The sequence below is a fragment of the Mauremys reevesii genome, linkage group 5 (genome assembly GCF_016161935.1).
Source record: "Mauremys reevesii isolate NIE-2019 linkage group 5, ASM1616193v1, whole genome shotgun sequence".
Lineage (NCBI taxonomy): Eukaryota > Metazoa > Chordata > Testudines > Geoemydidae > Mauremys > Mauremys reevesii.
In genome coordinates, this window is record NC_052627.1 from 96,263,893 (window position 1) to 96,277,602 (window position 13,710).

Below are 13,710 nucleotides of genomic sequence, written 5' to 3' on the forward strand. Positions count from 1 at the left end.
ATATATTGCTTTTGAAGTTAATGGGCTCTTTGTCAGTATTGGAGTCCACCTGGACAGTGCAGGTTGTAGGATCAAGGCTTAAGATTGCATTTCTCAATGAAGGAGGCAATATCTTAGTGGTGTGAGTAGCAGACCAAAACCTTCAGATTCTGTTCTCTGCTCAGATGATTACCACTCAATTAACTTGGATAAATTACTTAACATTTTTATGCTTCTGTTTCCCCAACTATAAAATGTAGATAATACTTATAATACAAATAATAAATTATAATAATATTTGGCACAACCCCATTGGACTGTGCACACAACTATGAAAGACAGACCCTGCCCCAAACAGCTGGCAGTCTGAATAAATAACAGAGGTGCTATGAAGCTTAATTTATTGATGTTTGCGTTATTTGATTTTGGTTCCTAGATATCACAGTGACAGGTACATTAGAAATACTTAAGAGAAGTAAAATTTTTGCAAAGCACTGTGAAGTCCTTGAGTGTAAGATGCTATGTAAGGGCAAATGAGTATTGAATATTGATATTTTAGGTAAGGGAGTTTGATCTGAAGTAGCTTCCCTCTAGAGAATAGGAAGAACTAAAGGATCAAGTGACAATGTATTATAGTTAACTAGGTCCAAATCCTAGTACTACTAAAATAAATGACAGTACTTCCACTGACTGAGGTTGGACCAAATTTTGGCCTCTTGCACACCTCCCCGAATAAGGGCTCTGTTACATATCAGAACACGGGTTGGAAAAAAGAAAAAACAATGTTTTAAAAGAGAAGAAAAAAGGGAATGAAACAAACTGGGTTGTTAAAACTTTAAAAAGTCTTATGCAATTGCATAGCATGTATATATACACACACATATATGTATTATTAGTTTTGTAATATTAACTTCTGTAAACTAAGTGCTAGAAACAAGAGTTTTTAACTATTATAAGACAAGCTTATCAAATGTGCCCTAGATGCCCTGATAACTGTGGATGGATTTTGTCCTCATAGGAGAGAAGTGATTAAATCCCAAGGGTCAAATCTGCAAACTTGGCTGTGCTAAAGTTACACACCTAAACAAGTGGCCTGATTTTCAGAGGTGATTAACACCCACATCTTGTTTGATTTCAGCGCAAGCCAACTCAGCCCCTCTGAAAGTTCACTGAGATGCCTAAATATGGATTTAGATGCCAAACTGTAAGCACTTATATTTAAATATTAGGCTCCTACTTTTTGCAGATCCCTGTCTTGGCCCACAGAACCCATGCCAGATTGGGTCTTAATTTTTAATGATCTGACTGTGGAATTGGTTTCCAGAGTCATCCTTCTGCAACAGAAATGTTTATTTTCCCATTATTTTCCAATTATCTTCTAAATATTTGTTCTTTTTAATATCAGGTTATATGATGATTGTATATATCCTATTGCCTATGATAACATCTCTTTGAAAAGAAAATGTCTATGAGATTTTAACGACATTTACATTTGGGTAGAAAAAGAATAGACTACTATTTCACACAGGCAAACAAAATCATTGGCACTTAATTTAAAACTATTAAATTAATTTGGAAAGATAATAAAGCCTAGGGCTTTTCAGTAGAGACCCTTCCAAAAGTCCCAAAGGCAGCAGTGGCTCTGGGAAACTCCTGGTAGCGTGGGTGCTGTGAAGGAGTGGGGGGCAAGCTGCCAGGGCACTGAGGCTATGTCTACACTACAAGCAGTACAGCTGCAGTGCTGCAGCTATGCTGCTGCAGAGCTATAGCATAGACACTTCCTACATTGTTGGAAGGGGATTTTCCATTGATGTAGTTAATCTACTTCCCTGAGAGGTGGTAGCTAGGTTGATAGAAGAATTCTTCCTTCAACCTAGCCACATCTACACTGAAGGTTAGGTCAACCTATCCATGGCACTCAGGGCTCTAAATTTTTCGCAGCCCTGATACATAGTTAGATTGATATAATTTTTAAGAGCAGACTAGGTCTGAGCCTCTACATTGATGATCTCTCATGAATTCCTAAGGATACATCAGGTTAGGGTGACCAGACAGCAAATGTGAAAAATTGGGATGGGGTGGGGGTAATAGGAGCCTATATAAGAAAAAGACCCAAAAATTGGGACTGTCCTATAAAATCGGGACATTTGGTCACCCTACACCAGGTATGGGGGAGGGCCCTGTTGCCTTTTCCGCAGAAAGGGTGATGTGAAGAAGTGTCCATGAGAAGATCTTTGTGGAGATTTCCTTACTATGGGGGACCCCTCTCATGATCTTTTCGCAGGAGGAAAGGGTCTGGGAAGAATTTTTCTTCTACAATGTTCCCCTCCCCATTGTTACTCAGCAAAAGCAGAACTAACCAGAGAGCACAGGTTCCAAGCAGGAATGGCAGATAGAACCTACCCTGTATTTTCTGTGATCTCCACCAATCTCAAAGGGAGCAAAAAAGGAGAGCAACAGATGGAATGTTATCAGACCCAGAGAAAACAGTAACACAGGCCAGATGAATCCCTGGTATAACTCCTTTGGAATCACACTGTTCTGTCTCCTTTACATTTTGCCAGATTAATTGGATTAAAAAAAAAAAAAAAAAGAACTCCATTAACTTTCTCTGCATGGAGGTCGTCTTTCCCTACCCTTGTAGAATGGCTCTCTTAGGAGTTGGTTCATAATCTTTGGGTCTCCTTTGTAGGGTTCTTACATATCTCATGATAAGTTAAGGTGAATCATTAATTGATTTTATACACCTCTACCTTGATATAACGCTGTCCTCGGGAGCCAAAAAATCTTACCGCGTTATATTGAACTTGATTTGATCCACCGGAGCACGCAGCCCCCTCCTCCCCCCCAGAGTGCAACTTTACTGCATTATATCTGAATTCATGTTATATCGGGTGGCGTTATAATGGGGTAGAGGTGTATTATGCTTTTGTGAAGTGTGATCTCCTTTATCTGCAGAAGGGAAAAGGACCCCGCCCTGACCATCACTGTCCGAGTGGTATAAGATTTTATGTAGCATCTTATTATATTAACAATAACAATTAGGCAGTAGAATAGAGCCTGCTATCTAAGTGGATCCTAAAGTACTTTATAAGCTGTAAATAGCAAATTTGCCATTGACTTCAATGGTAGCAGACTCAGGCCCTCAATAACAACCAAAATAAAATATTACCCTCTATGTAAGAGTGGATATAGGGAAGTAGAAACATGAGTTTGAATTTGAAATTTCCATTTAATTCTTTCATTGTGGGCTATCTGCCCCCTCTATAGAAGAAGCTGGGCTTCTGCCCCCTAAACTCATGGATCCACTCAGATCTCTTTTTTTGTGAGTGAGCTGCCCAGCCTTCCCTGTATTCTGTGAATCCTGAATAGCCTGGCTTTTGTAGAAGCTGTGTGGCTAGGTTCTCTTCTGACTTTGGCTGCCAGTGACTTTGACGCTCCCTCCAGAGAGGTTGCAAACTGTGCAAAGGAAAGAATATTAGTTACTGCAGATTCCATCTGTATTAACTTACAACAGCTTCTTGTTCATGTGCCATGCATGTATGTATCAACTATTCTCCTCCCAACCATGCAGGCGGATCCCCACGCAGAAGTGATTTCAGATGATTTGGGTTAGAAGGGAGAATATAACTAGCAGTCCTCCCTTTCCAGATAGGCAAAGTGAGAAACACACAACTCTATGGCTCTAGAACATGTTTCATTTCAGTTTGCTTTTTGGCTCTATGCTGCATTCGCTATTTCCTCAAACCAACCCAAAAGTCTGAATATTATGTTTTTGTTCTCAAACCTTCCATAGTTTGACAGTTACATTTGTTGCCACAATTCAAATAAGAAAAATTTCTTCAACCTTCTGCAAGAGGGAGAAAAACACAGACACCAGGTTTCAGATCTCTCAGAGAATAGATAAAATAATCCAAAGTCCAGACAACCTCTGGTTTATGGCTTGTTAAATCATTTTTGTCATTCTGTGAGATTCAACACAGGGTATATAAGTTATACACAACATAAAAGTGCTCTTGTAAAGGGAACTATGATTAATTTATGCAAAGGTGAGTGCTGCACAGGTGAGTGCTGCACAATTACAATAAACTAAGACTTTTGTTCAAAGCTAACACATATCTATTTGATGGGACGTTGTTGGGACTACATTCCCATGCCAGCCAAAGCACACGGAAGTATGTCAATCAGAAAGAACAGGTATAGAATTCTCTGGATGAACTGATCTGGCCACTATATTATTACTTTAGGGCAGTGGTTCTCAACCAGGGGTACATGTACTCCTGTGGGTACGCAGAGGTCTTCCAAGTGTTACATCAACTGATCTAGATATTTGAATAGTTTTACAACAGGCTACATAAAAAGCACTAGCGAAGTCAGTACAAACTAAAATTTCATACAATGACTTGTTTATATTTCAGTATTTAAAGCAATATAAGTACAGTACTTATATTTCAATTGTTTTATTTTAAAATTATATGGTAAAAATGAGAAAATAAGCAATTTTTCAGTAATAGTGAGCAGTGACACTTTTGTATTTTTATTTCTGATTTTGTAAGCAAGTACCAATAGTTTTTAAGAGAGGTGTAATTTAGGGGTATGCAAGACAAATCGGATTCCTGAAGGGGATACAGTAATCTGGAAGGGTCGAGAGCCACTGCTTTAGGGAAACCACTGAATGGCAGCTGCAGAATCCTTCTGTGGAAAAATATGGAGTATCTCTGTATAAAATCTCCCTCTCTCTGTATATTTATTACATATATATGTAATAATCTGTACACATATATGTTTTATTTATGCAATATAATAAAACAGTATATACTGTATTCTGTGTTCTATACAGAGAGAGATTATATATAAAGATACTCCATATATTTCCAAAGAAGAACTCTGCAGCTGCTAGTCAGTGGTTTCCCTAAAGTAATATAGAGGAAAGGGAGGTTTGGTCTTCCCTACTCTCCATGCTGCCGCCATGACCCTCATCAGGAAAAGCAGCATAAAGGAAAAGGAAGAAGAATAGAATACTATAGTGGCCAGATTAGCTTATCCAGACAATTCTAAACAAGTTCTTTCTGATTAATATATCATGGGTGGATTTGTTAATGTGCTTCGGGTGGCATGGGGATGTAGTCCTATCAACATTCAGTCTAAACATGAGGTTTTGGTATGGACATCTGCCACCAAAGCCCCGGTCCAAAGCCCACAGAGGTCAATGGAAGTCTTTTCATGTACTTCAATGGGCTTTGGATCAGGTTCCAAATCCAACAGTTCCAATTCCTTTTTTGGGGAGAGGGGTGGTGAAATTCAGAGGTGCCCACAACACATAGATACCATATTTCAATATTTTATTCTTTTGATAGCGATGCATTCGGGACTGTTTCTCAAACAATGCTAAATTTAATTAGGGCCAGATTCCAATAACCTTCCTCAAGTCCAGTAGTACCTTACCGTGTGAGTAGTTTAATTAATTTCAATTAAGCTATCTGCTATGTAAGTATCAGAGGGGTAGCCGTGTTAGTCTGGATCTGTAAAAGCAACAAAGAGTCCTGTGGCACCTTATAGACTAACAGACGTTTTGCAGCATGAGCTTTCGTGGGTGAATACCCACTTCTTCGGATGCAAGTGCTATGTAAGGTATCACTCAAGGTGAGTATGGGTTGCCGAATATGGCTGGCCGTAATAAATTTATACAACCCACCAGTGCTATTTTCCACTTTGTGCATTTCTTTAATTAGGAGGTCATTGGACATGGATATAATTTATTTTCCTTTATTTTAGTATTCTATTTTTTCCCAGTTCCACTTTAGTCTTTGTTTTTCAAAAAGCTATGAGTATCTACCTTGTCTAAGTCATATAACCAGGATGGCAACATCATTCACACCACATTCACCTTGTTTTTGTCCTATATTTTCAAAACTGACTAATAATTTTAGGTACTCAACTTGAGATACCTTAACAGACCCTGATTTTCAGAAAATGCTAAGCACTCCTGTGAAAATCAAGCCTCTTTAAGATGTCTTGAATTGGAAAACACAAAATTGATGCAACCTAAAACACATCACTTCTGAAAATCCTATATGAATAATATTCATAATATATGGTAGTATTGGGGTGAACTGTAATGGTAATGGTGGGAGACTGTTAGAGTAGGATGGGAATTTGCTGTGGGTTATCTGTAAAATGGGGATAATAATATTGACCTCTTTTGTAAACTTTGAGATCTACTGATGAAAAATGCTAAATATGACCTTGACATTAACTTATCATCTCAAATTGTTGTACTTAGAATGCATTTTTAAGTTATATCAAGGGCACATAAAGCATGTGGACAGGCACCCTTTTTTAGCATTTCTATGCACTGAAATAATCTCAAAGCATGTTCTACTTCCTTTGTGGTACTGATGGATGCTATTCTGGACCTCTCCTGCACTTGTTATTTTAAAAATATGGCCCACTTTAACTACTTGTAACCTGGTACATTGTCTTCTTCCTCCTAACTTTTGTCTCTCCAATAAACAGTGGCAAAAACTTATATGAAGATGTATATTACAGCACACAAATTTAGGGTCCAATCCTGCATCCACTGAAGTCTGTGAGGGTAGGTTTGAGCCCAGAGGGTGTGCAATTCATGAGAAGACTACTGCTAAATAAAATAACATAAAATAAAACTAAAGAGCTGAAAGTAATACAGGGCTAATGTCATTTTAAAATTCTTAAATATTGATAGAGGATGTTTCTCTTCAAACAATAAATACAATTGGTAAGCCTGCTATATCAGTAGATATCAAATACTTTGCAATATGATTTTACCAGGCTGGGATGAATTATTTATATATAAACTCTATTACTGGAAGAATTTGTTAAATATACAAATATGAAAACTTTGGTTTAAATAAAAATAATAATCAGGACATGTGAGCAACAGCTGTTATTGGACTAAATGGAAAGGCTGTGAAAGAAAGCTTCTGAATAACCATACTTTGCAGGCAATAGTAATTGAACTAAAGTAGTAAATTGGTGCTTTAAATAAATAAATAAATAAATAAATAAATAGTGATTGAATGGCTGATGTGACTAGTAAAATAAATATTGAAATATACAAAAGTGTGTGTATGTATACAGTTAATTGGCTGATGTGACTAGTAAAATAAATATTGAAAACAAAAGACTGTTTCTTAGTATTTCACCAGTCCTAGATCTCTTTTATGCCAATTATACTAGTTTTTCCCCTGCTACTTTCTATGTTGGTGCTGTAGCTGTTAAGATTAAACCTGGTTGTACTGTACCTTGATCAGATTGTGTCCTACAGTATAGACAGCTGCTATTTTCCCTCTCTCGCCAGGTGCATGCATACCTGTACCATACCCATGCCAGGCAACTAAATAAGGATTGTGGATTGTAATCCAGTATTTAACGCGGTCCCCAAAAATTTGGAAACAAAAAGTTGCATAGTCGTCGAAGATATCAATTACTGATTCATTTTTCCACCCCCCGTATTTTTCTTGCAGTGCCAAAGGCAAGTCCCAGTGATACAGAGTTACTATGGGCTCAATATTTCTGTGGACTAGAGAGTCAATGAGAGTATTGTAGTAGTGGAGTCCTTCTTCGTTGGCATTTGCTATCACCCCTGCGGGAAAGAGCCTTGGCCATGAAATTGAAAACTGATAAAAAGTAACTCCCAAAAAATCCAGAGCTGACAAGTCTTTTTCCAGAAAAGCGTAACTGTTGCTGGAGTCATCTATGCTGGCAGCATCTCTGAAATCTGAGTGAACGAAGTGGTCCCATATTGAGGGTCCCTTTCCATCCTTCCTCCAGCTGCCCTCCACCTGAAATGCTCCAGTGCCTACTCCCCAAAGAAATTTTTTGGGGAAAGTGTCATACAGAAACATTTGAGTGCCATTCACAGGACTGAAGTTAAGGTCCTTTTTCCACACAGATCTTCCTTCTCCGGCAAGCCCAGTAACTGTCCTTATGAAAACAAATGCCCAAAAAGCAACAGATCTCTTCAGTCTTCGGCCACACATTGTGTCCTTCTATAGCGTATGTGTTAAAAGTCAGATTTCTTTCACTGGTGCTGGAGAAAATCCATTCATCCCCTAGAGTCCCCTGCTGCACAGCCTGCCTTCATTTGCCACTAACTGCTGCAGTGTCTTATCAAAGCTTCAGTAAAAGCTTGTGATCGTAAAAGCCCTGTCAATGATTAGCTTGAACTATGAGACCTAGGATGGGTTACAGAAAGCAGCGTAATTCCAGGGAGGTGGCCTTCTGGTAGTCATTGGGACACTTATGTCATGTTCTTATTGAAGGAAAATAGGTTACCTATATAATAATATAAATACTTGTGAACGAACTTATAATTATTTTAATGCTATATCACTAAAATGGCAGCATACTAGGAGAGGGGAGACACTGACAGATTATCAGTTATTTTTGATACAGATAAATTTCAAGGAAATAGAAAAAAATTTTCAGACTACATTATCCCATTAAGGTGCACACTGTCAATGCTAAACAAACAATACAATAATAACAAGAATAATAATGAACAGAGAAGAGGGCATGTCAATACGTATTTGTTGTTACTTTTGCCAGGGTTATACCTTTTAGCTCAATATATTATAACAGGACAGATTTTTAATTACAATTTGTTAAACTTTAAAAAAAATTTTTTAGCCTTTCACTTGGTCAAACTGTCCCCTCCCATATTAAGAGCTTCAGGGTGTTTTGTTTTGTTTTTTGAAGGGTGAGACTCTCCATGAATTCCTTATGGAGATTTTCCCACACTGTCTACTCAGAGGAAGGCAGTTTACCCTCCCACAGAAAAGAGTGCACAGTCTGTCCCCAAACCTGGCAGATCTTGGGTGCTGCCTCTGTAATTTGTCAGCTCCCCACTGCTCACTGGAGTCACACTAGCCCCATGCTATGGGAGCTCTTAGGACTCCCAGAAGGGTCTACCTAGAAATGGTGCTGTTTTATGTTTTCTGGGTAAAGTTAGAAGGCCTGGAGGAAGGAAGATGTGCATTCCCCCTGCCCAATCATCCATCTAGCCTTGCCCATTCCACCTCCCCAGATGTGAGCCTGAATGTGCAGAAAAGGGTCCACTAGGTTCAGGTGGGAAATGGTGTTGAGAAGGCTGTTGAGTCCCTCCTTCTTTCTGGAAGGGGAGATCAACATATGTCCCATTAACAATACACAAATGCAAAGGAAGTGAATATTTTATCCAATTAAGTGCAGCTGTTTTTACTACCTAAATAGGGGTCTGGTATGCAGCTCTACATACAGCAAACATGATTTGCTGTTGCCCTCAACTCAGAACAAGTTAACAGTTCAGTTGTTTCAGTCCTTAGGCAATTTCCTTTGATTTTTTTTTAAATAAAGATAATAACCCAGATGCTCTTTCAGCACTGATTAATTAAAGAATTGTGGTAGACACAATTGGGCCACAACTGTAATGGGTCTGACAAACCAGTAAGACGGTATTTGGTAACATAATGAAGTCTTCAGAAAAGCTTTTGATAGAAAATAAAAGAATGTGTATTCATACATTGAATTTACCACTTACAACAGGACTGATGACATGATTGCTTTTCATAGGGAACTATAGTGCATATATAGATTTAAATAACATTTTCTGAGCAGATCCATCAAAATCAATAGCAACTTCGTTTAACAATGTAGCTCCTTAAAACAAGTGGAGATTGAACACAGATTATTCCTAAATGTGACACAGTAGCTAACATGTACAAACGTACTATTTATTTATTTATTTATATATATTTAGGACAAATGACATCATATCTATATCTGGAGACATGTATGTATTTCTCTGTAGCATGTTTATGTGTTTATAAAAATTGCCTATGTTCTTATGCCTCATGATGGCTAATGAATTACACTATTATAGATACTTGTCCACACTAGAGAGTTCTACTGGAGTAGTTAATTAACAGTAGCCATATGGCTAACATAAACCTGTTCAATAGGCCCAGACACACCCAAAATGCATTTGGAATGAGTGCTAACTATTCCACAATTGCCAGAACAGGTCCTGAACGACGGGGCTTATGGAAATAATGGTGGAGAGCATTGTTGGAAAAGTACTGTACCCTTTTTTTTTTTTAAATGTCCACTGTATGGGTTAGCACTTGTCATTATATAAAATAGCAGGTTTTATAATATTAAATTGCACTGAAATTGCTTTAATATATTATTTATTTTTGTAATTAAAATGCCTTAAGATTATATATATTGCACTTGATAAATCAGCCCATATGCATATATGCCAAAGCAGCAGTAGCTCAAAACTACTTAGTAGTCATGAGTACAGGTGACATTGCACTGAGTGACACTGAGGGGGTTGCAGATGCACTAAGGAACTACGCAGGGAGGAACAGTGGTAACACTGCAGCCAAAAACGACCAGCACTTGTGCTGCAACAGCATAGTGACACAATGCACACAATAAGGATGGTAAGGCTTTCTCCCATCCAGTCCAACTACCACAGTGCTGGCAACGCTTGCACATCAGTGCAAGCAATTTAGTGTGTCTGCACAAGGTGTGTGACGGGGTAGCAGATACTTACAACCCTAACATTTTCCAGTTTAGACAAGGCTATGGGCTGTTTTCCTTTCATTATTACAGGGGGAATTGATAGCACTGCCTATTATTAAGACTGCCAGGGCCGCCCGGAGGGGGGGCAAGTGGGGCAATTTGCCCCAGGCCCCGCAGGGGCCCCCATGAGAATGTCGGAGGCTCCCCCCGGCCCCGCCTTCCCCCATCCCCCGGTGCCTCAGCGCGCCGTGTCCAGGAGTGGCCCTGGACAGAGCTAAAAGGGCATGGCTCGGGCGGGGCCTGAGCTCCTCCCACTCAGAGCCGTGTGTTAAGGGGGCAGGCTGTGAGCTGTGGCTGACCGGCAGGACCTGAGTTCCCGCCAGAGCCACGCCACTGCAGCGCCGTCCAGGGCCGCTCCTGGATGTGGCATGCTGAGGCTCCGGGAGAGGAGGGAGGCGTTCAGTTTTCACAACATAGGCTCATCCCAGATTCTGGAACAAGCTCAAATGCTCAGTTCATGGAGTATGTACATAGTCTATACTAAAGACAAACCCACAGTAACCGTCTCCAGTTTGTGAGGGACCCCATGGAGCCCGTCTCTAGGAAACAGATAAATGCACGGAGGTTAAATCCATTAATAGCTATTAGCCAGGATGGGTAAGGAATGGTGTCCCTAGCCTCTGTTTGTCAGAAGATGGAGATGGATGGCAGGAGAGAGATCACTTGATCATTACCTGTTAGGTTCATTCCCTCTGGGGCACTTGGCATTGGACACTGTCGGTAGACAGGATACTGGGCTGGATAGACCTTTGGTCTGACCCAGTATGGCCATTCTTATGTTCTAACCTAAATGAACCCAAAGTTATAGAGACAGATATGAGTCAAGGAAGCCAGCAGAGTATCAGAAACCTGGAAAAATCTCTGACTGGATGGGCTCAGGCATTTGGTCACAAGCTGAGGTGGTTCAAAAGTTTTGGATTTTTTTTAAGCAGAATTTTTTTATTGTTTCTTTAAACAATCAAACACAGCAAGCAGCAAATATTTGGCCACACACTTCTGAAACTCCAAACCATGTGCAGGTTTTGGCAGACTAATTTCAGCTTTTCAATTAAAAAAAAAACACAACAAATTTTGAAGGAAAGCAGACGACGTCCGTGATTTTTTTCTGCTTTTTAAAATACCCTAGCTTTGGAGCCAAAAAAAGTTTTGATGGAAAATATTTGTCCAACCCTTTTAATGAGCTTTAATGCCTTTTAGCACTAGCTGATGCTGATACCTTGTAAAGATGACTTGAAAAGAAGTTTTTTCAAAACTGGGTTTGTGCCGAGATGCGGAAGGTTTTTAAATGTTTATTTTTCTCAGGGCCAAATGGGGCGGGGGAAGTGGGGCAATTTGCCCCAGGCCCAGCAGGGGCCCCCACGAGAATATAGTATTCTATAGTATTGCATCTTTTTTCTATGGAAGGGGCCCCCTGAATCCTCTGGGCAGCTCTGAAGACTGCCCAATACTTCTCACTATAAGATCCTGTTTTCAGTTCCTTATAACTTTGCCAAACTATAAACATTGAGGGTGAAATTTTACATGCTGGGCATCTACATTAGGCTGATTCTTTTTGGAAAATCTCAGCCAAAACAGTCCAGTCTCTTCTGAGAATAAGGCTAAAGTAAAATACACTGTTTTTCCCATGTTAAAAAATTCTGGTGACCTTTTCTTTGAGAAGCTCTAGGGCTTCCATGCTTTGGAGCAGGGATTTCAGCTTGGCAGGGGGAGTGGCCTTTGTATCAGAAATGTGCCTTTTGCTACTCCTGTGAAAATCCACCCAAATTGAGCCAAATTGTAAGTTTCTGAAAAAAAAGTAGAGCTATTGATATTAGCAATAGTGGCTTAAAATATCATCTTTTTGCTACTGTGCAATATGAAGTTTGAAATTAACCCAAAAAGTTGTTGTAATTGTTTTTCTTTACTCTTAAAACAAACATACTTAAGTGATATGCAAATGAACATGTTCTGCAACAGCTTGTCTGAAACAATTAGCTATAGCTATGTAGGGAAACATGTTACAATGTTGTTTCAAGCTTCTACAGTATTTCAACAGACCACAGTTGATCAGGAGAAGAGGGGGGAAGGGAGATTAATTGGTGATTTAATCAAACAAATGGCTGATAATCCGAGATGTGATACAATCATTCTGTCTGGATATTCAAATGAAGATGGACAGGGAAAATATTTAAGTTCCAAAGTCCTCCTAAAGACAGTGTAATCTTTATGTTAGCATCAGTTGCCTTGATCACCTACCATCAAGGACGCAGAAAGCAACAGGTCAGTTTATGTAGTGTCCTCTATAACTTAATATATATCAAGACCCTATTCATACATTCTTTGCACATCCAAATCCGCTATTGAGTTTGGATCAACTCCTTACTGAAAACATGATATAGGATGGTGGTGGGTAAATAGAAAATCTAAGATGGATTGTGGATTTACAAAGAATACTAGATAATTTAATTCTGCCTCTAAATGCAAATTCCATTACTTTACAATGTGAGAGATATGGATTTCTTACTTTCCAGATAACTCAATATGTTGAATGCTCCCAGAGGAATTGTCCAAAAACAACCTACAGAGCACTGGACTCTTGATTATTGAAAATTGATTGGATTAAAACAAATTTCTACCATTACAAAAAAAGGAATTCTTATTTCAACATTTTTCAGGAGACACTTCTGTTGTATTTTCTTGTATCCTCAGGATTACAAGAAGTTTCTTTAGGAGATGTTAAAAGCACCCCCCGCATTAGAAAGTAAAAAGATATGTAGGTAATTTAAATTAACAATCAGCTCAAACTTGACTTAAAATGTAGATTTCATAGAAAACTAAACAAAGTGTTTCTTAAAAAAAAAAAACTAATGAAAGTTGCTTTTTAAAAATAAAGCAATTCTCATGTAGTGTTTGAAGCCTAAGATTGCAGCATGATACTAGATTATAAGAAAGTGAAAGGACCAGAAATTGATTAATAAAAGTGAAACTGACTAAACTGTTTTCATTTCCCAATTTGAGAGAAATACTAATGATTCTCTGTCATTTTTTGCAACAGACATGGGTAACTCCATCCTCATTTTACAGATGAGGAAGCTGAAGAACAGATAGCCTGATTTTCAGAAGTGATTATTACCCCTGGAAAAA

At 38.8% G+C, this 13,710-nt stretch overlaps 1 protein-coding gene across 1 annotated transcript in view; it reads right to left on the bottom strand.

The window, feature by feature from the left end:
- KLB (klotho beta) overlaps positions 1-13,710 on the bottom strand; it is a 66,216-nt gene that overhangs the window by 38,309 nt on the left and 14,197 nt on the right. Inside the window, 3 exon segments of the mRNA XM_039540174.1 lie at positions 7,263-8,018; positions 8,020-8,073; positions 8,075-8,295. Coding sequence (XP_039396108.1) covers positions 7,263-8,018; positions 8,020-8,073; positions 8,075-8,104 — 840 coding nt within the window. The 5' untranslated portion in view covers positions 8,105-8,295.